The 20,179-nt window shown below is 47.6% G+C and overlaps 1 protein-coding gene across 2 annotated transcripts in view; it reads left to right on the top strand.

Annotated features, from left to right (window-relative positions):
- The first annotated feature begins 5,658 nt into the window (after positions 1 to 5,658).
- SLC35F1 (solute carrier family 35 member F1) overlaps positions 5,659 to 20,179 on the top strand; it is a 260,221-nt gene continuing 245,700 nt past the window's right edge. The window contains exon 1 of one of the 2 annotated variants that reach the window (XM_075145738.1): positions 5,659 to 6,060. In XM_075145738.1, the coding sequence (XP_075001839.1) occupies positions 5,858 to 6,060 (203 nt within the window). In that variant the 5' untranslated portion in view covers positions 5,659 to 5,857. The remainder of the gene's footprint in view (positions 6,061 to 20,179) is intronic. The other variant, XM_075145736.1, reaches the window with a different exon arrangement.

The raw sequence follows: 20,179 nt of genomic DNA on the forward strand, positions 1-20,179 counted from the left end.
CGCAGGTGGGATGTCTCGTCTTGCTTGTGCCGCAAGGGAGTGAGGAGCCAGCGGGAGGAGCAGCTGTGTCTGCGCGCCTCCATGCTCTCTTCCTCTTGTCTTGTTAGATGCAGAGCGGCTGTCTAGGAACTGTACGTGGGCTGTGTGCTGAGATTCCCCACAGCCATGTTGCCTTTCCACAGCTGTTCATCCACTAGCGTGTATGAATAAACATGCTATGCTCAGATTCAGAACTGCTGACTTCTCATCTCCTAAGAAGTTGACTTGTGAGGTCCTTGTTATCTGTAACAACCTGGCAGACGGCAATGATGGTGCCAAAATGGGACACTGGAGCATGGAGGCTGAGGATTAACATGAAGGTTGTGCTGCTGTGCTCTACTCCTGCTTCCTTTCCTCATAGTCAACCTCACGTGTTGGAAACTTGTCACTTCTCCGAGTTTTTCTCAGTTGTTGGGAGGTGGCTGGAGTAGTTGGGCTCTTGTAACAAAAATTTGCCTGAAAAGAGGCTTGGAAGGATTTTGAGTAAAGGTTTTTTGTGCAAACCAACGCCTTGCCTCTGTGGCTGTTGCTCATCCCCCAAAAGCACCATAACAAAGGCTGTTGCCACTGCCCTATGCAGCACTGTATGTAAATATACCTGGGCTACTTTTAAATAAGCTACGCAGAATCATAGAATCATAGAATCATAGAATCATTAAGGTTGGAAAAGACCTCTAAGATCATCGAGTCCAACCGTCAACCCAACACCACCAGGCCCACTAAACCATGCCCCTAAGGGCCTCATCTACACGTCTTTTAAATACTTCCAGGGATGGTGACTCCACCACTTCCCTGGGCAGCCTGTTCCAAGGCCTGACCACTCTTTCAGTAAAGAAATTTCTCCTAATGTCCAGTCTAAAGCTCCCTTGGCGCAACTTGAGGCCATTTCCTCTTGTCCTATCGCAAGTTACTTGAGAGAAGAGACCAACACCCACCTCTCTACAACCTCCTTTCAGGTAGTTGTAGAGCACGATGAGGTCTCCCCTCAGCCTCCTCTTCTCCAGGCTAAACAACCCCAGTTCCCTCAGCCGCTCCTCATAAGACTTGTGCTCCAGGCCCTTCACCAGCTTCATTGCCCGTCTCTGGACACGCTCCAGCACCTCCATGTCCTTCTTGTAGTGAGGGACCCAAAACTGAACACAGTAGTCGAGGTGCGGCCTCACCAGTGCCGAGTACAGGGGCACGATCACCTCCCTACTCCTGCTGGCCACACTATTTCTGATACAGGCCAGGATGCCGCTGGCCTTCTTGGCCACCTGGGCACACTGCCGGCTCATGTTCAGCCGGCTGTCAACCAGCACCCCCAGGTCCTTTTCCTCCGGGCAGCTTTCCAGCCACTCTTCCCCAAGCCTGTAGCGTTGCCTGGGGTTGTTGTGGCCGAAGTGCAGGACCCGGCACTTGGCCTTGTTGAACCTCATACAGTTGGCCTCGGCCCATCGATCCAGCCTGTCCAGGTCCCTCTGCAGAGCCTTCCTACCCTCGAGCAGATCAACGCTCCCGCCCAACTTGGTGTCGTCTGCATTACAGCTTCAGGACAGCGCTCAACGCAAACTCATCAGACGTATGAATACCTCCTCTTTGGAACACCACGCAGGAACAAGCAGGATGAATCTCAGCTCTGAGCTAACGTTGACCCATGTGGTGTTGCACTAGAGTGTGCTAACAAAAGGTCTTCTCATTCCCTCCAGCTGCAACTATTTAATTCCAGGTATAAAATCAAATACAAATGTAGTATTTGATTTATTAGTAATAATCAAGCAATGTTTATATCAAATAAAAAGTTTTAATATAAATAAAATGTTATATCAAACATTAACATTTAAATATCAATAAATCAAAGTATAATTTTGATATAAATCAAACAGCAAATATAAAATAGTCATTCCAACAGATGAAAAAGAGATCATGACTCATCCTCTTGATAGCCCCGGTGCTTGCCTGAGAAGTGACAGACCATGTCCAATCTTGGCCAGAGCTGCTTCAGTACCTCAGTTTTCCCACGCCTGAAAAAACGTGATGGAGCAGGCTGATTGCCTGACTGAATCCCCACGACAAGCCAAACAGCCTTGGGAGTACAACACTCACAGCTGTTCCACACCTCAGGGGTGTGGAATTTGGGTTTTTTTCCTTGGAGCTGTTCATCAGCTGGGGACCAAGGGCTGCCGACAGTACTGCAGAAGAGCAATTTCAGCAATTCCAGGAGACTCAGCTGGAATAGGAAAGACTGAGTGTTAACTCTCTAAAATTTGGCTAAGCTGAGGCGAGAGCCCAAGTCCCCACACCCAGCATTCAACCTACTTGGAGATGGATGTGCATGTCTTTATAAAAAATTCTCATTTGTTGCCACTGCTCCCCTGCTTACAAGTTTTACTGGTGCCGTGTTGTCCCCCTAGTTACTGGTTAGCCTCTGGTCCTGCTGCAAGTCCTGCCAGGTCTTGAGTGGGGTCAGAGCACAGCTGCAAGGTCAGACCCCCAGGAGAGGACTTCCCCACTTAGCTTAAGGATTGGGCTTCAGGCTTTAGGATTTAGGCTTGAGCCAGGCCCCAGGGCAGTGCGCTAGCAAGTTGGTGCAGCTGCTGTTGCAACGTCTCTGTGCCTGTTTATTGGCAAAACTCAAAAGTAAAAAGGACTCTGTCCTCTGTGAACTCAGGTGACCATGGAGAGGTTGGTGACCAAAAAGGCTGAGTCAGCTCAGCTCACGTGACAATTTTGGAAAACCTAGACTTAAAAATGGACTTCATGTTAGAAGGCAAAACACTTCTTCAGTGTAAACCACAAAGAGGAGTCATTGGACTAATCTGCAGCATGTTCACCTGTTAATCGGGGGGATGAAATACTTAACAAAAAATAGATTTTCACAATTATAAAAATTCTATTCTTATCTTTCAGTAAAATTAATCCAGTTGGGTGTTACATTAATGAAGATGCCAGACGTGCCATAGCTGAATGTCAACACACCGAGAAACAGCTATGAGGGAGCTGAACATGCTTAGCACTGTGTTTGAAATCAGGCCAAGAGTGCTCAGACTGCAAGGAATATTTAGCCACACGAACAGCATCTTGAGTAATTATTAAAACATTAAAAAACTGTTCTCAATCAGTCACTACTGATTGTATGATGCATTCAATCTGTTGATATTACTAAACAGAACACATCCAGTATAACGGTTCCTCCCGGTAATTTTGTCTGATCATGGAAAAAAACAGCATGAGTAAACTGTAACATTAAATGCACAAAGCCGTGGGATGGCATAATGCTGCACGTGCTGTATGATAGTGAGACAAACTAAAAACTAATTGGAAATGATTTTATTGGACACAGCTAATGTTTGGCATCGTATTTATGATAGACCTGTGTGTGCAAGAAATCCATTCATCACGACGGCAGGAGGGCTGTCTGTATGGACCTACAGTTTCTCTCCACATCGGTAAAAAGGGGGCTGCCAAATAAGGGGGCTGAGGAGTTTCCCACAGCCCCCTGTTTATCAGCAGATCCCAAATTGGACTTCAGGTATGCATTCATTTGGTTTAATCAGTAGGAATAAAGTTACACAAACACTGTTGTTCAGATCCACTCAGCTGTCGGATTAGTCCGAAATGGCCACTGAGCACCCAGAAGCAAACACGTCTCTTATCTAAACCCTCTCATACCAGCACAGAGAGCGTTTCCAGAATATTTGCAGTTGCCATCCAGCCGCAGTTTGGAGAAACAGCGCGTTCAACGAAGGGCATGGAAGCGTTACCAAATAGGTGCTAGAGCCACACGGGATAGAGATGAGCGCGTGAGTTGGGGGTGCTACGGCTGGACCTTCATGGTGACGGCACGCAGCGGCGACGGTACAAGGCAGCTAACCTTGTACCGCCTGCAGACACTGAGGCTTTGGAGGCTCTGACCCTTCCACTTCCAAGAGCCGCCAGGAAGAATGAACCTCATCTTCTCTCCACTTACGGAAACATGTGGTTGCCATGGGGGGAATAGGGGAGAGGAGCATCTCTTAGTAGCATAATCCGATTCGAGTGAGGTTCGGCTCGTGCTGAAAACAGCTGGCTTTCTGCCCAGAACGGAGAATGAACTGTAGAGGATTTCGAGTGAGTGAGCCCCATCTTCAAAAGCATTCCTCTGGTAGAGCAACATGCTCCACCGGATCTTGTCTGAAGACCTGTTAGACTGAGGCTGCTGAGGTACTCAGAATAAACCGACATATTAAAAATTAATATTGGCAAAAGGAATAGTTCCTATAAACAGACGTTACCAACCTGAAATCTAGTCATTAAAAAAAAAAAAAAAAAAGCAAAAGTAATTTTGAGTGTTACATCTATCTGATTTCCCTGGGGGATACTCCACAGCTTTATAACCACATTTCCCTGATCTTTACAAATTTTCTTCTCACCTTCACGCCTTTGTGTAAGGTTCACACAAACAGGGATATAGGGAAAGAATCTCTAACAAAAATAAGTAAGGGGGGCAATAGAATGGAAAAGGTGAAATTTCAAATTTGTTTCACTTACAGGACTTTGCAAAATTATCAGGTAATAAATTTCAGAGAGACATGATCGATTTAAAAGATATGTATACGTTTTACCTCCTCTGAGCCTAATCCAATTTTTAAAATGAAATATGTTACTCTTTAGAATAAGAAATATTAAACCCACGATCATTCCGTTTCTTTTCAGAGAGAGTCCCTGTATTTGAAAGAGACTAACACAATCGCCTGTAACAAGCCTCGCCCCGGCATGAACTTCAAGTGCACCGTCCCTATGAAAAATGTATGGCGCTCTGAACTTCACGGCGGCTGCCGCCCCTGCCGCAGCCCCTGCCGTGCCGCCCCGGCAGCGGAGGGGCCGGGGTCTCGTTCACCTGCTCGTCTCATGGACACTTCTTCCAGTCCCCTGAAGAGCAGGCGGGCCATGCCTCGTGTCAGGGACAAACGTGTGGCAGTCCCCAGGTGTTAACACCGGTGGAGGAGGTGCCGTGGTGCCCAGCTGTAGGCAAGAGTCCATTGATTAGCAAAAAAACACCCCAAAAGGGCAACTAAACACCCCAAAAGGGCAACTAAACACCCCAAAAGAAAATCGGTATTCAACGGGGTGAACTCTGGGGGTAAGCAACCGCTCAGCCGCGCAGCCCGTTGGCCCGGCTCCCCCCTCGCCTACCCAGCGCGGAGCTCCGCGGCCGGGGGCGGGACGGCGGCACCAGCCTGCGGGGACCGACACCCCCCCAGCCCCCCCCGCTCCGCCGGGGGCGCCCGCGGGCCCCGCCCGGCCCCAACGCCCCGCCGGGCGCCCGCGGGGGCGGGGGGGGGAGCGGGGGCGCTGCCGCTGCCGCCGGCGCCCCCTGGCGGCCGCCGCTGGCGCCTCCGCCGCGGTCGCCCGGCGGCATCGCGGCGCGCAGGGGCGGGCGCCGCCGCACCGGGCTCCGAGGGGGCTCCGCCGCCGCCGCCGCGCCGAGACGGGCCGGGCCGGGCCGGGCCGTGGCGGCACCCGTGCGCTGGGGGTGCGCGGGGCGGCGGCGAGCGGGGAACAAAGGGGATCGGGGCGGCGCAGCGGCGGCGGCTCCGCCGGGGGGAGGCACCGGCTGGGCGCGGGGGGTGTGGGGAGGAGGAGGAGGGTCGCCAAACTGCTGCCACTTCGTCGACCGTGAGCGGCACTCGCTGGCGGCGGCAGCCCGCCCCTCGCTGCATGGCAGCCCAGTGAGGGAGGAGCGGGCGAGGGTCTGGCGCTGCCCGGAAGCCGAGGGAGCCAGCGCCGGCGGCAGCAGCGCCCGCCGCCCTCCCGCCGGGATGCGCCCCGCTCTCCGCTGAGGCGCAGCCCCGCCGCGATGCTCTCCCCCGAGCGCCACCGCCACCACCGCCACCCCCCGCCGCCGCAGCCGCCGCCGCCGCCGCACCACCCGCCGCAGCCCAGCCATGTCGTGGCCACCATCGAGAACCTGCCGGCGGAGGGCGGCAGCGGCGGCGGCAGGAGCGGCGTCTCCGCGCCCTCCTCCAGCGTGCGCCAGAGGATCAGGAAAGTGCTGAACAGGTGAGGCCCGGGGATGGACCGGGGCTCTGGCGGCGCGGCGCGGCTCCCCGCCCCGCCGCCGCTCGCCCTGGGGCGCGCGGGTGCCGGGGGCGGCCGTCGGGGGAGCCCCGGCCCGGCCCCCTCGGCGGGGTGGAGCGGCGGGGCGCGAAGGCTCCGGCTGGGCTGGCAGCGCCTTTCCCTGCCGGAGCCGCGGGCAGGGGGCGGCGGCGCGGAGCCTCCCCCGGCCCATTGTTGCCTCCGAGGCAGCGGCGTGAGGCGCGGCCCCGGCCCGGTCCCTCCCCGCCGGTGCCGGTGCCGGTCGCACCTGCCCTGCCCGCGGGCACACCCCCACAGCGGGGCCTCCCGCCTGCTTCGGGTTTTCTGGCCCGTCGCGGACACGCGGGGGGCGGCGGGGAGGAGGGAGCCGACGTCCCCGCTGCCGCAGCCCGGCCGGTGGCAGAGGCGCCGCCGGGGAAGTTGGAGCGCGGGCGCCGGGCGAGAGGGGCGGCGGGGAAGGGGCGGCGGGGAAGGGGCGGCCCCCCCGTCCCGGCGGGGGTCCGCAGCAGCGGCCGGGCGGAGGGTGATGCTCCGAGGTGCCGGGTGGCCCCATGTGGGATTTTTGCCCGATTTCCGACCAGCTCGCGTGGTCCGGGAGCAGCACGCTCCGGCTTCGGGAGCGGGGTGCTGCCGAGGCGCTAGCTGCTCGGCTCGCCTGTGCGTGCGGCTCGGAATTGCCAGTGCAGAGATAGGAAAACTGCAGGATAGTCGGGGTAAATGATTTCACCGAAGGTACAAGGAAACACTGGAACCATCTTACTTAAATCCTTTACGCTCTCCTCTTTGCCAGTTGTTTCTTCTGCACTGCATTTGTTTAGGGCTGAGGTTTTTACTACAAAACAGCGTCCACCCAAAGCCTAACTGGTTGCACTTCTCCAGAAGCAGCCTCTGAGCTCCTGTCTGAAAAGCCACCTGAAGCCATCACTTCTGCCTGGTGACTTTTACGTGCTAAATAGAGCAGTTGCAGCGTTATGAGCAGCAATGGGATGGTGCGTACCGGTGTTGGCCTCATTGTCCCCGCTTTAGTTTCGTATACGTGTAATATGGATGAGCTGCTAAGAAAAACATCAGCTCTTCTATCTGGATATGCTAGTTTTGAAGATTAAGCTCGTTGACTCTTTCAAGCTTTTAAACATTAGGACATTATCATTGTTGCTCTCTTTGTTACAAATACCTGAAGGTATTTGATTGCTCACAGATCATTGCTATTATATGCAGTTAATTAACTGTTACCATTCTAGGAGGATCCTCAAAAGCATCAGTAAGGGAAGAAATATTTATCCTTTGTTATTCGAGCATGAGGAGGATTGAAAGAAAGCTGAAAGAAGTAAGAGCTGCTTCAGCTCAAACTCAGTTACATGTTTTCTTGTAAATGTGCATTTGTAACTCTCACTATAGTAAAATTCACTCAATTCCTCAACCCATCCGTCTGTATCGTCTTAGGTGTCCTGTGATTGCAAAATCCTGCTCTTCTTCTGCTTGGTCATCCTGAGGTTTGTGTCAGTCCTGAAATAAGACACTAGAGAAATGAAGTTTTCTAAGGGGCAGCAGGAGATGTATGAAGATGTGGTGAGGGGATGAGATGCAGAACCAATAGGCACTCCTGTTCAAGGGTGGTAATAGTGACCTCTGGGGAGCCATCAAATTGACCACAGTCTTCATGGCTAGGAGGTGTTGGATTAATTCATATAGTTCAAGCAGTTACCATGCTTATGCATATATATGACTCTCAGCCATAGCTAAACAGTCAAATCAATATTTATTGTTTTATATATATGATTGAAATGAGAATATCTAGGGTTTTTTTGAAAGAGGAAAATTGGCTCTGGTGACCAAAGTTTAAATCTCTCTTCTGATTCACAAACCTGAATCTAGAAACAAGATCTCTCATCACCCAGAGGAACACCCTAATGAACAGGAGCCCAATCACTTTTTCGCAAACATACTCTTTTCCCCTCCTCAAACATGAAACAAGAGTCAAATTTTTCCAAATTTATGTGATTTATGGAGACGGAGTAGACTTGTTACTGTGACATTTTAAGGCAGCCTTTTCTTTGTGTACGAGAATCCTTAGCCCATCCCAAAGTCTGTATCAAGGGAAATTTTGCCTGAGTTAGGTTTCCTTCAACTTTTCATGGGAACTAAGGACTCAGTGACGTCATGGCTTTCATGCAATATTTCTGTTGATACAGTGAAATGAATTCTGACACAGTGAAACAAATCTCAACACAATGTTTATGTTTTCATCTTCTATGGAGACAATAGCATGCAAATGTGTGAGGGAAAGGAAGAAATATGTATGCTGTATCCCTAAAGAAGTAGGAGCCCAGAACAAACCAGACATTGGCTTCTTCAATTAATGTTTTTCTACTGGAAAAGGGTAGCACTTTCTCCGTGCTGTGTATACTTTGTGTGCACCATTTGCTTGAGACCCATTTGTGAAAGGTTCCTGATTGACTCTTTGAGTTGAGCTCCTGTGCTTCTGTTTTATGCTAGACAAAGTGGGGGCTCCTCAGGCAGACGAACAAAATAAAAAGGTTGACAACAGCTGGGGGTGCCAGAAACCTGCCTGTAGCTGGTAGAATCATAGAATCATAGAATGGTTTGGGTTGGAAGGGACCTTTAAAGGCCATCTAGTCCAACCCCCCTGCCCTGGGCAGGGACATCTTCAACTAGATCAGGTTGCTCAGAGCCCCTTCCAGTCTGACCTTGAATGTTTCCGGGGATGGAGCATCTACCACCTCTCTGGGCAACCTGTTCCAGTGTTTCACCACCCTCATCATAAAAAAACCTCTTTCTTATATCTAGTCTGAATCTACCATCTTTTAGTTTAAAACCATTACGCCTTACCCTAATGCTACAGGCCCTACTAAAAAGTCTGTCCCCAGGGAGGGTACACACTCTGGTATGGTCTTGGAGGAGACAAGACAGCAGGAGAATGGGGATAGACGCTGGCAGAAACTGAGCATCATTTCTCTCTCACTTTATATGTAGTAGTTTTGTCACCCAGTCACTTGGTGATTCCTGAATTGCCTTCGAAGGCTCCTCTTAAAATTTCTTTACAAGCTATGGAAACTTATTTTAACTTCACCTTCCAACCCCTCCTCCCTGTTCACTCAATAGATCCCGAGGTAATAGAGAAACACTGGAACAACCCCCCCAGGGTGTTTGAGAGAGAACATGCTGAAAGCAGAGGTGATTGACTGTAAAAATCTATTTCAGCGATCACAGCAAACACTGCACTCTGTGAAAACGTTGGCCATAACAGAAAACCAAATTAAAACACAAAACCAAAGGGTGAGAATCATGAAGGACTGGACATGCTCAATGAAATTGTGGGATTTACTGGAATAGTTTGGATATAAATTCTGAGCTGCCATTGATGGTGAAGAAGACCTGCTGCAACAGAACAAGCGTCCTGTTATCCTTGAAGTCCGGAGAGGATGACTTTGAATTGCCGTTGCATTCAGGGGAAGTGTCATGGTGATTACGTACTGCAAATACGTTCCTGGACCTGTGACTCACACCCCTGGTCCATGAATCCCAGCTGCAGGGCCCTGCCTGGTACCTTGTGACATTTGCTCAGCAGGTGTCCCTGGCTGACCCTGCCCTACTATATTGCAGGGGAGAGAAAAAATAATGTTGGCTGCTTGATTGCTTGCTTGCTTCCCCACAGCCTCTGTGAAGCCAAAATTGGACTCCACCAACTCTGTCTGCTTGTAGAGGACCACTTAATAAGCAGTGACTCACCTGCTCCCTATTGCCTCCCACCTATAGCGGGAAGCAAGAAAAAAAGGAGAAAATCATGTGGTTTGGAGCTCTGCGGTTCTCCGTGCCTCCACCCTGGCACCTGCGTATTTCAGAGATACCTGTCTGAACTCGCTCTGTCTGGTTGTATCCCAGCACAGAGTGGTCTCCCTTCCTTGCACTCCTTGGGTGACCTGAGGGGTCATGAGCAGAGAATCACCTGAAAAATGTTGCCTGTGACCCCTGAAGCCTTTTGAACTAATTTACAGGTTGATCTCATGTTGGGAAAGGCTGGTTATCACCTCCTTAGAGGAACAGGGCAGAGAATAAATGTTGCTGAAACTCAGGGGAAGCAGGTTGCCCAATGATCTCTTCGGGGGATTCTTACAAATTATTTATCTAAATGAGAGCCAACAAATGAGGTACCTGCTTATACATGGACATGGAGTCCTAGACACCAGGGCAAGGAGGGAAAATGAAGGTTCTGCAAGGAAAATGAGTTAAAATATTTAGATACTATGACCTTTTTTTACCTAAGTAAATGAGATTATTCTGGGAAACAAAAAATACCATAACCGTGTCAATGAACTCAGGTGTCCAAAGTAACGTCTAAGGCCCTGCTGTTGTATTGCTTTCCTTGATGAGGAGTTTTTTAGAAAGCTGGATGGCTTACCCACTTCTGTCTTTTAGTACTTTCTTAAGGAATACTTGCTATAAAATCTAGCTGTGCCTTATCTTGCTATTTCAAGGATGTCTCCATGTGCTTTTTCTTGCTCTCTATTGCTAAATGGCACTTTGTATTTTTCAGAAGTTTCCTAAAAATCGTATCAGAATATTAGAGACATATTCAACTTGATATTAGAAAATGGAGTAAGGGTAATTTCAGGCCTCAGTCCCATGCCATCTTTTAAATAGCTCTGTAGTTATGTTCTCTGCACTATTGAATTGCGAAGGCTTTTTCTGGAGCAGTGTGAGTCTCTCTACTTCTTTGCTCACTTATTCACTTCATCAGATAAATTTAGCCTTGTGCATAAAGCCAGGTCTAATTACCACTACCTTTCTTAGGAAAAGGAAGAAAAAATAATGTTGCTAATAAGTACAATTCATTAAGCTAGGCAGTGATATATTGAACAAAAAGAAAAGCAATTTGGATTCTTCTTGTCAGAAAGCCCAGCTGTTTGGGTACAGTCTGAGTAAAACTTTTGCCTTTTTAGTGTGTTACAGGCCCAATTCATCCCTGATAATGGAGTTGAGAAAGAATGTGGCCCACTACCTGACTAACTTTGAACTTGAACCGTGTGTCAAGGCTACTAACTCTTCAGAGATGAGAGCTCTTTAAATGACACTGCAAGTATCAAAAGCTATAAACCGATGATTTTTTTTTTCTAATAACGCGTATCCACGTAGTAAATCAGACAGAGGGAATTTATGTACTAAAAAGAACCTGAAACTGAATAATAACGAAATTGAGGCAACGTATTTCATTGCCCCAAAGCAATAACATCTTTCAGTTGACTGATCAGAGAGGCAAACAAACCAAATAATTTATGGCATTTTTCCCTAATGAAAAGCAAGTCAAGGATCAAGCATATCATTTTTGGAATCCAAAAAAGGAGTGAGTATTCATAACCTTCAGTTGCTTTGCTTTCTTCAAAACAAAAGGATTGGCTTCCTTTGGGATTTTTATTCTTAAAAAGTACAAATAGCTTCTCAAAGTCCACCCAGAATAACAGTGACTGTAGAAGAATGAATCTGAGCCCAGTTCAGGTAGCTGTAGCTCTCCTTTTAGGTAAAAATATTTATACCAGTCTGAAGTAAGTCAAAGAAAATGAGTTCAGAGCATAGATAAAGCAATTAGGTTGGCTTTCTTGTACCTGTTAGTATTACTCTTTTTGGTCGGGGAAGTGTGAAGGTCATATCTGCCCGTAGGAAAGCATCCTGGCAGAGGATATGGAAATCAATTGATGAAAAATTGTCCACTGTTTTCTTTTCTCATTAGTTTACTTGTAATCGCCATTTTGAAAGCAAGTGACCTCTGCAAATTAGCTATGTTCCCAATAATTTGGGTGCATAAGGGAAATACCTGTAAAACGGGAGAAAAAGATGCTCTTCCCCTTCCCCTCCAAACAACTTATTTCAGTGAATGCATGCTTATTGGCATGCCATAGTACACTTAAAATGTTTTGATTTAGGAGTGAAGATGAGCTAAAGTGCATAAAGCTTCCATGTTGCTGCTGTAGCAGGTACTGGAAGTCTGTCCAAGTATGGTTTCAAAGTTTCCTAACAGGTTTCGGAGGCAGCGTGGTTTCCTAACAGGTTTCGGAGACAGTGTTGGAAAGCTTTGTCCCCCTTACCTCGCTTTTGCTCCTGAGAATTTCCACCTTAGGAGATACGAACCTTGCTGGTCCTATTCTGAAACAGGAATTGTTTGCAGTGATTTGATATGGTAAGTGCACTGTAGTCTAAACCCGACAGCCCACATACTGACTGGGAGAAGACTTTCCCTAGGGGGGGCAATTTGGCAAGGCAAAATATATGGGTGTCTCCTGCCTACCTGTGACATTCAGAAGACCGGTACTTACCGGGTGCCTGTCTGTAAGTGGGAATTTTTGACACTGGCTGTGCCGTGGGCTTTGGGAAGGGGTTACTGCCTCTTGAACTAGGGGGGTTTCAAAGGAGCAGCACTGTAAATGGCTCCATAGAGAAAGCTGGAGGAATGGACAGAGTGGCTCTTATGGGATGGACAGAGCAGCTTTAATGTGCTAATGAGGGGAAGGCCAGATGCCAGCAGCGATCAGAAGGGCTCTTTGTGGCTCTGTCTCTTTGGAGATGGCTGAAGCCTCTGTCCTTATCGAGGTTCTTTCTGCAGGCAGAGGGAAACACTGGGGCTATTAGTGAGGTGTTCCCTTCCTTTAAGTCAGCAGATAGCCTTTCAGATCAGCACTTGAATACTGATTAGGGCTAATTACCAGGAAAGCTTAGGAAAAAGAACTTGCTGAAGGAACTTGACTTTAAAAAACTACAAAAAAATCACCCCCCAAACCCAACAACAGCAGAAAACTCATGCTCAAAGGCTTGTGAGCTGAGCTCAAACTCAGCTGAAATCACCTGTTGCAAGAACAGCTATATGGGGACTCATAAATCGCTATACTGTAAAGTGTGTAAGTATTGGTGGTTGTGAAATTCATGTTGTGAACCACCTAATCTACCTGTCTCTGCTTATTTATGTCTGTCGTCTGTCTCTCTGGGATTTTTACTGAAAACACGCCAGTTTTGAAACTCGTCTTTCAGCTTTCTATGACTTGGTTTCTCTTGTGATTTAAGAAAGCATTTCTTCAATACATATTCACTCTCCGTCATTTTTCTCAGAGACATCAAATGACTGAGGTAGTGGGTTTGACTCCCATGCATCACATTCTCCTCGGCACGGCTGGAACTAAAGAGCAAGAGACAGAGGAGGGAGCGTCCCCGCAGCCCAGCCAAGCTCAGTGAGAGCACCTGTGTGGCAATACTGCGCCGTACTTCTGCAGGGAGCGCGCACGCTTTTTGGAATGTGCCACGGTACATGGTACTAGCCAAATAATTTCCTAGACGGGGTGGATGACCCTTGAGCTCACCAGAAAGGTCTATCCACAAATGACACCACTGTAGAAAATAGTGACACTTATTAAGCCAGTCTTCTGTTTGTAGCCAATACAGTAATTTCGGCCCTTAATTTCAGTTTCTCCTTGGTGTGGTGGTCAGTTGCTTCCTTACAGTGCCTTTTCCCGTAGTGATGCAGGAGGCCATGCTCCACCTTCAGATAGGTCTGACCTGTGGCGACACGTGGGAACTTAGGAGCCGGATAGTGAATCTTCTCTTTTGCTGTAACTTTTTTTCCTGTCAGAAAATGTAGATGAGTCAAAACCTTGGCAAGAAGGATTGGATTTTTTCAAGACTGCATGTTCAGCAAGACTTCTTATGTCCAGACTAGATTTTTTTGGATGGAGAGCAAGTAAGACTTCATGGTAGTCTGGTGATGGGAGTATTGATGTAGGAGACCAGGTTTAACTCTGCTTTGCTGCATCCCTGAAGACTGCTGTGAACACATGGACTGTGAGGTTCTCTTGGGATGAAGAACCTCAAAAGATCATGGTTTTGTCCTAACGCAAAATGGGAGAACTTTTGAAAATGAGAAGTGTGGAACTAGAAGATGCTTTTTTGCCCAGCTCATCTCCCAAGGCATTTCAGGCTTCAAGGTATTCATTTACAAAAGCACACTATGCTTGAAACAGATTGCTGCATCTCTAATACAGATAAATGAGGTAATTTAAGTCCAGTAGCAAGACCGTGATTATTACCTCCCAAGCCCTAGTGTTAATTGCAACCTGTAAGCCAGTATTAGCTGATGACGGAACGAAACAAAATTTGAAACATTTATAGTGATGGCCATTAGTTTACTTAGCCTCTCTGGTGTTCGTTTGTCAAAGAAACTGTCACACGTGTGTCCAGAAGCCTGCTTCACTGTCTTTTATTGGGCTGCATTGATTTTAAAATGGTGCTGTCTTCTGTGCCAGATTCGTTCTCATTACTTTTCTCATCTGGCAAGTGTTTTGATGTGACTTGACTTTTTCTGGTTTCCATTTGGTAGAAATGGAAAATGAGTTAAGAGGGGACTAAATGTTTCCCCCCGTTTGGTGAAATGGAGAGGAAGACCTGAGTCTGTTCCTGCTCTGATACCTCTTCATCAACCTCATCAAAGAGGAAGAGAGCTCCACAGCTCCACTCCTGGATCTCTCCAGCCTAATAACTAAAATCCTGATCCTTACTGTAGCCTTGGGGCTGCTAGCTCAGACCCTCTCAGCCAAAGGGGTTGTTTGAGGGAGATGGGCTGAATGAGTGTGGTGGCTACAAGGTAGAAGTGGGGGGACTTCTCTCTGCCTTTTTTTGAAGAGAAGAGGTAGATGTCTTACTCTTCAAGACTGTGAATCGCAGACTGAAGTGAGTCACTGACAGGTAGGGGCCTAATGCTCCAAAGGGGGTAAGGCATAAACTGTACCCTATCCTATGCTTTCTGGTTTTTACCAAGATTTGGATCTTTGTCTATCCAGGTGCCTCTATGGCTATCCCAGAGTGCAATACTCTTCTGCATGGATCTTTGCTTTTTTTCCCCCTATGATGATGAGACAAATGCTGGAAAATACTTAATAAAATTAAATGAATTGCCTTGTGATTATTCTAAGCCCAGATATTTTATGGAGTTTAAAAAGCTCTGTGTTTCCAGTGGCTTCTACAGCCTGATTTGGGCCATTTACCTTCTGAAATATCTTCTTACTAGAAGCTGAGCACCATAATGAAACTGAGCAAATGATTCTTTCCGATGCTCCTTTCCTTTTCTCTCTGTGCTGCTGCAGACATGAAATGCTTTTGATTATGGTTTTTTACCTCCCTGCCGCCAGTATATTGAGATCTGTAGGGACTGTCCTGGGTAGATCGAAAGTGAGGAAGGACAGCAAATAGCAAGTAGGTTGGGAAGGGTTGAGCAGGAAGCTGGAAAATATTTTAATGGGTGTGGAATTTGATACTTGAAGGAAATAAAACTTTGATATTGTAGATATAATTTTCATCAGGCTGGGTATGAGGATTAAGTACCACCAGGCAGAAGAAGTTTCCAAGCTTTATCTAATGTGTTGGGGAAAAAGCCAGCACCCAAACACATGCAATGCTCAGACTGAAGTGCCTCCTTTTCCTGCGTGACCTACCTGATATGCGCAGGTAACTTCCAGTCAGATTTTGGATACCTGACCCCCGCTGTTGGATGCCTGGTGTGCTGAGGGGGATGCTTTGTAGAAAAACGACTGGTTTTATGGAATTTAGAGATCACCATTTGCAGAAGTGTGGTCCATTTCCTGCCAGAATGGACCACACCAGTGAGTAGCCCTGGAGACCTTGCTCTGTTGCCTCCCCTTCAGGTTCTTCTACCAAAGCTGCTTTGCTCACTCACCACATTTTTTTGACAGTGTACTTCAGTGTTTTTTCAGGTCCAGTTTGCAGCAGGGCGAATCATGCCTTTGAAGAGATTCAGTAGAGTCTAGGACATTTGGAGGACTTAATCTAGAAGCACAGGGGCAAGGTGGTATGATGGCTGTAGTACGTGCATGAAGGCACCACTTGCTGGCATCGAAAAGGAAAATTTCAGGTTTTCTCTCATTTAAACAAAAAGGTGACATCTTATCAGAACAACCGTTCAGTAGCAGAACGCTGTCAAGGAGTGAGGCAGAGTGGTCAGGGTGAGAGGCAGGGCCATGCGGTGGTTGGAGGGTTGCCCGAAGTGGAAGAGTTATGTTGCATCTATGTTAACCAAGCAAAATCTCGGGGATTCAGAATTTCTCCTGCTCTAAAGAGGTTACTTAAGTTTAAGACACCAAATAATTCTCTAATAATTCACTTGAAAAAAGGGCGGTGTGTCTGTGTAAGCATGCGAGATCTTTTAAGATGAACTACAAAACTTACCCGAATTTTAACATCCTGTTATAAATAAATAAATTCTAGCACATTCTAATTTGTAGAAGAATTTCTGTTAAATTTGATGTCTGAAATTGTTCATACATATTGATTTGGTGGGTATTACTGTGTTAATGGAACTTATTATTACTCAGCTAGATTAATTTATTAGATTTATTCCTACACTTTTACAACCTGTGGATGTATTGAGACGTGAGCCCGCAGAATCAATACCAATTTCTTTTCTCGTTTATGAACGGTCTTACTAACATCCAAAATACTGTTACACTTGAGAGTATTTAGCTGCAATTTATTTTGAAGCATACACTCTGACAATTTAAAATTTGTCTTTCTTCTTTGTCCTTTAATGATTTTTTTTTCCATGTATGTGGGCTCTGTTTTAGCAAAATACCATGCATCAAGCATCAAACGAGACATGACTGTACTCTAGTTGTTGAGATTAGTTGGCAACTTGGGTGTTTGCAAGATTAGGGTTCTGAGACCAGACCTAATCTTTGAGACGCGTTTTGGCTGCTGTTCTGCATGGCAGACCCAAAGTGGGAGAGGGAACAAAGGTACAAATGTAACTTGCAGCTAAATTGCCTGCCAAATGTAGTATATTTGCATGTTTTCCTTTGAGCAGCCGCCATGTGTGCATTTACCTTTCAGAAGCAGCGGTGTTTATCTGAGGAGCAGTGGCAAAGACCAGCCGAAGTGGGTGACTGATGTGGGCCTTGTCCGCTTGCTTCCAGAGCATGAGCATCAGAGGGGACCTGCTGAAGGCTCCTGATGGGAAGTGAGGGAGGCGGGGGCCGGAGCAGGGGCGGGGGAGGAAAGCTATTTGGTCACCTCTGCCCACGCTGCCGGTTCAAGACTGGTAGACAACACTGCTGGCAGGGAGAGATCAGCCTTCAGGCAGTCCTAACACAGGCACTTCTGCTCCCATCGCAGCACCAGTGGTGCTTGGGGATACCATCCTTCCTTCCTTTGGATGGACCAGAAACGTTCTGTAACTCTTGGGAAGAGAATTACAGAGACCGGTTGACCTCAGCCCAGCCTTTAAATCCGATCCAAAGCAGCTCACCAAACGTTTCTGTGGAGAAATCTCCAGCAGCTGCAAGCGCACAGAGATAATGTTTCATCCAGTGGTCCGTAAGGTGAAGCTCCTTAAAACTAACTCAGCCAGCCTTTCTTTGTTGTTTTCTAGTAAAAGTTGCTGTACCTGCTGAGTATGCTGCTCACCTCACCACTTTTTGGTCTGGACTTGCTGTTGCTACTGTAGCTGCCGCTTGTGCACCACTGCAGTTGCTGAGTATTAAAAGCTCAAGCCTGATAAACAAACAGCAGCGTGCACAAAAAGACCGGTCAGCTGATAAAGGGAAACTGAGGGGAAAGAAAACACCCCCAAAAACATCATATGTAAGTGTGATGCAGAAGTAGGCATCAGAGCTAGAAAGATGGGGAGATGCCCAGTGAATACTGCCTGCCTGATTCAGTCGTGGGGTTTGGGACCAAAGCCAGAGCATGATGATTTGTGTCATCTTGACTGGCTTGACTAAGTTACAGGAGAGCTGGTGGACAAAAAGCAGCTCGACCAACCCATTGCAATGAAGGGCAAGGAGGGGTGGGCTTTTGCCTGTTTTGTTTTCGGGAGAAGCTTGTATTGTAGCAGCAGATGAAGGGAACTCATCTGCTGCACAATGAGAGGCTCAGGAAGAAGTTACATACAGTAGCACCTGATTTACAGTCCAGGATTGGACACCAGTTGTTTCTTCAGCCATGGGCAAATCTCTCAACCTCCCCAGGTCTGGTTCAGCACCTGTAAAATGGGGATAATTAAACTTAACTACCTGGAAGAGTTGTTGATTAGTTAATGCTTGTAAAATGCTATACAGTGCTATAAAATACAGTGTAGTACTCAGAAGCATCTGGTCTGCAGTTACTGTAGTGCTTCTCTGAAACTTTATGGGCAAACGTTTGCCAAGAAACAAAATGTCTAATGAGCGCAGTAGGTATGGGCTTTGGGAGACGAGCGGGTGGCATCTTTTCAAAGGCGTCTAACTTTTCCTGAGGTACCTACTGTCAGAATACAAGGGGAGGTTTCCCGAGAGCACCTGCAGCGGTCTGGCGCTGCAACCGGTGTCGGATGAGTTGGGGCTGCAGAGGGGGGCTCTGGCAGGTGGCAGAATTGCTCCTTGCTCCGCTCCCAGCTGCTGGTTCTTACTCTTGTCCCCGTCCCCAGCCTCTTCCCCCTTTGTTGTGCTGGTGGAGCTGATTGTGCAGTGGCGTGGAGAGCCAGGCTTGATCCAGATGGGAGAAAAATGAAAAAAATTTTCTGTTGTTGGTTTGGTTTTCTGGATGGATCCTCTCTCCGGTGTAGTTTATCATGTGGCTACAAACACATGGACTAGCACGTTGAAGAGGCTGGTACAGGGTGAGAACAATTGTCTGGAGAGAAAGCAGGGCTGGGGTTGCTGAAGCTCTTCTGACGCTGAAGATGATGCCGCAAGCCATGTTACCCAAACGCAGAAGATGCTGCCTTCACAGGGGTTTGAAGGTGTGACAGGAGCTAGTGAGCTAACCTTCTTTCCTGCCTCCTAAGACGTGTTACACTGATTTCATTGGAGGCATGTGTATGATGGCATGAAATTATTTGGTGAAGAGCTGAAGCTCACCATGCTGTGTGTGAAACTCTGCTAACAAGGGGGAAGGAGCTAATGATGTGCTAGAGATGAGCCTGCAATAATTTCTGAGATTTGCATCTTGACACTATTATTTGGGACATTTAAGATATGAATATATGGCACTATGTGAACAATGCACACGCACACACACGTATTGGTTTTGTTTAATAGGAGACTGTAAAAAAAAAAAAAAGGTAGTGCGGGGGGAGGAAACCGTTTCCTAATCAGCCACTCCTGAACTAATACCTAGAAGTTGTTGGGCAAGGGTAGTGGGTTACCAGATGCGAAGATTCACCCTCTCAGCCATTTCACAGAACTGGGTAAGATAAACTTGAGGTAAGGCTGAGGAATGAGTTTGTTCTTAAGTCACGGTTTCACAAATTGCCAAAAGGAGGACTCACTTCTGTCTCTTCCCTGCTCCTGGCCAAATTGCTCCTTCTGCTTTTGCTAAGCCAGATCTGGTTCCTGTCGCATCTCACAGTCAGCTCACTAAAATAGCAGAGAATTAACCTAGCTGAAAAAGGTGGTTGTTGTTGCTGGGTCTTTCGCTAACTTTTGATTAGACTAGTGCCTGGACTGGTGAAAGGAGGGAGCCTGTGAACAGGAGAACATGGAGGAGCAGGGGCAGAGGAGATGGGGAAAATAGGAATTGGAGGTAAAGGAGACTGGAAAGAAGGAAGGGAAAGTATCCCTTTCTATGGTCACAAGCTTTTTATTTGGCTCATCTGTATTGTAATACCATGCCTGAGCTAACTGCTTGTTGCTAGGGTCCTTAGGTTCCTGCTGCCCATGCTGTCCTTGCCTTCTCCCTTGTTACAAACCCTAGTGCCAATGTTGCTGAGAAGAGTGGTGATGACCCCAGGTGAGACCTGGTAGGTATTCAAACAGTTGGTAAGCAGTCAGCTGTAGCCAATTTGTCACTCAAATAGGGGGGGAAGTGATGTGATTGTACCCAAAGAGGAAAAAGAAGGAGGTCTGATATCACAAGTCTGGATGGAGCTCGGGGAAAAATATGACCTGTTAGGCCTGTAAGTACTTGCTGTATGCTGTTGGAGGTGATGGTGGAGGTGTGATGCAGCCCTAAATGGACAACAGTCCTCCTTGTTATACCTTTTTATTTATTTATTTTTAGGCAGGGCTGAGTTCAGTGAGGATGGGCATTTGTGCAA

Source organism: Calonectris borealis, chromosome 3 (genome assembly GCF_964195595.1).
Source record: "Calonectris borealis chromosome 3, bCalBor7.hap1.2, whole genome shotgun sequence".
Taxonomy (NCBI): domain Eukaryota; kingdom Metazoa; phylum Chordata; class Aves; order Procellariiformes; family Procellariidae; genus Calonectris; species Calonectris borealis.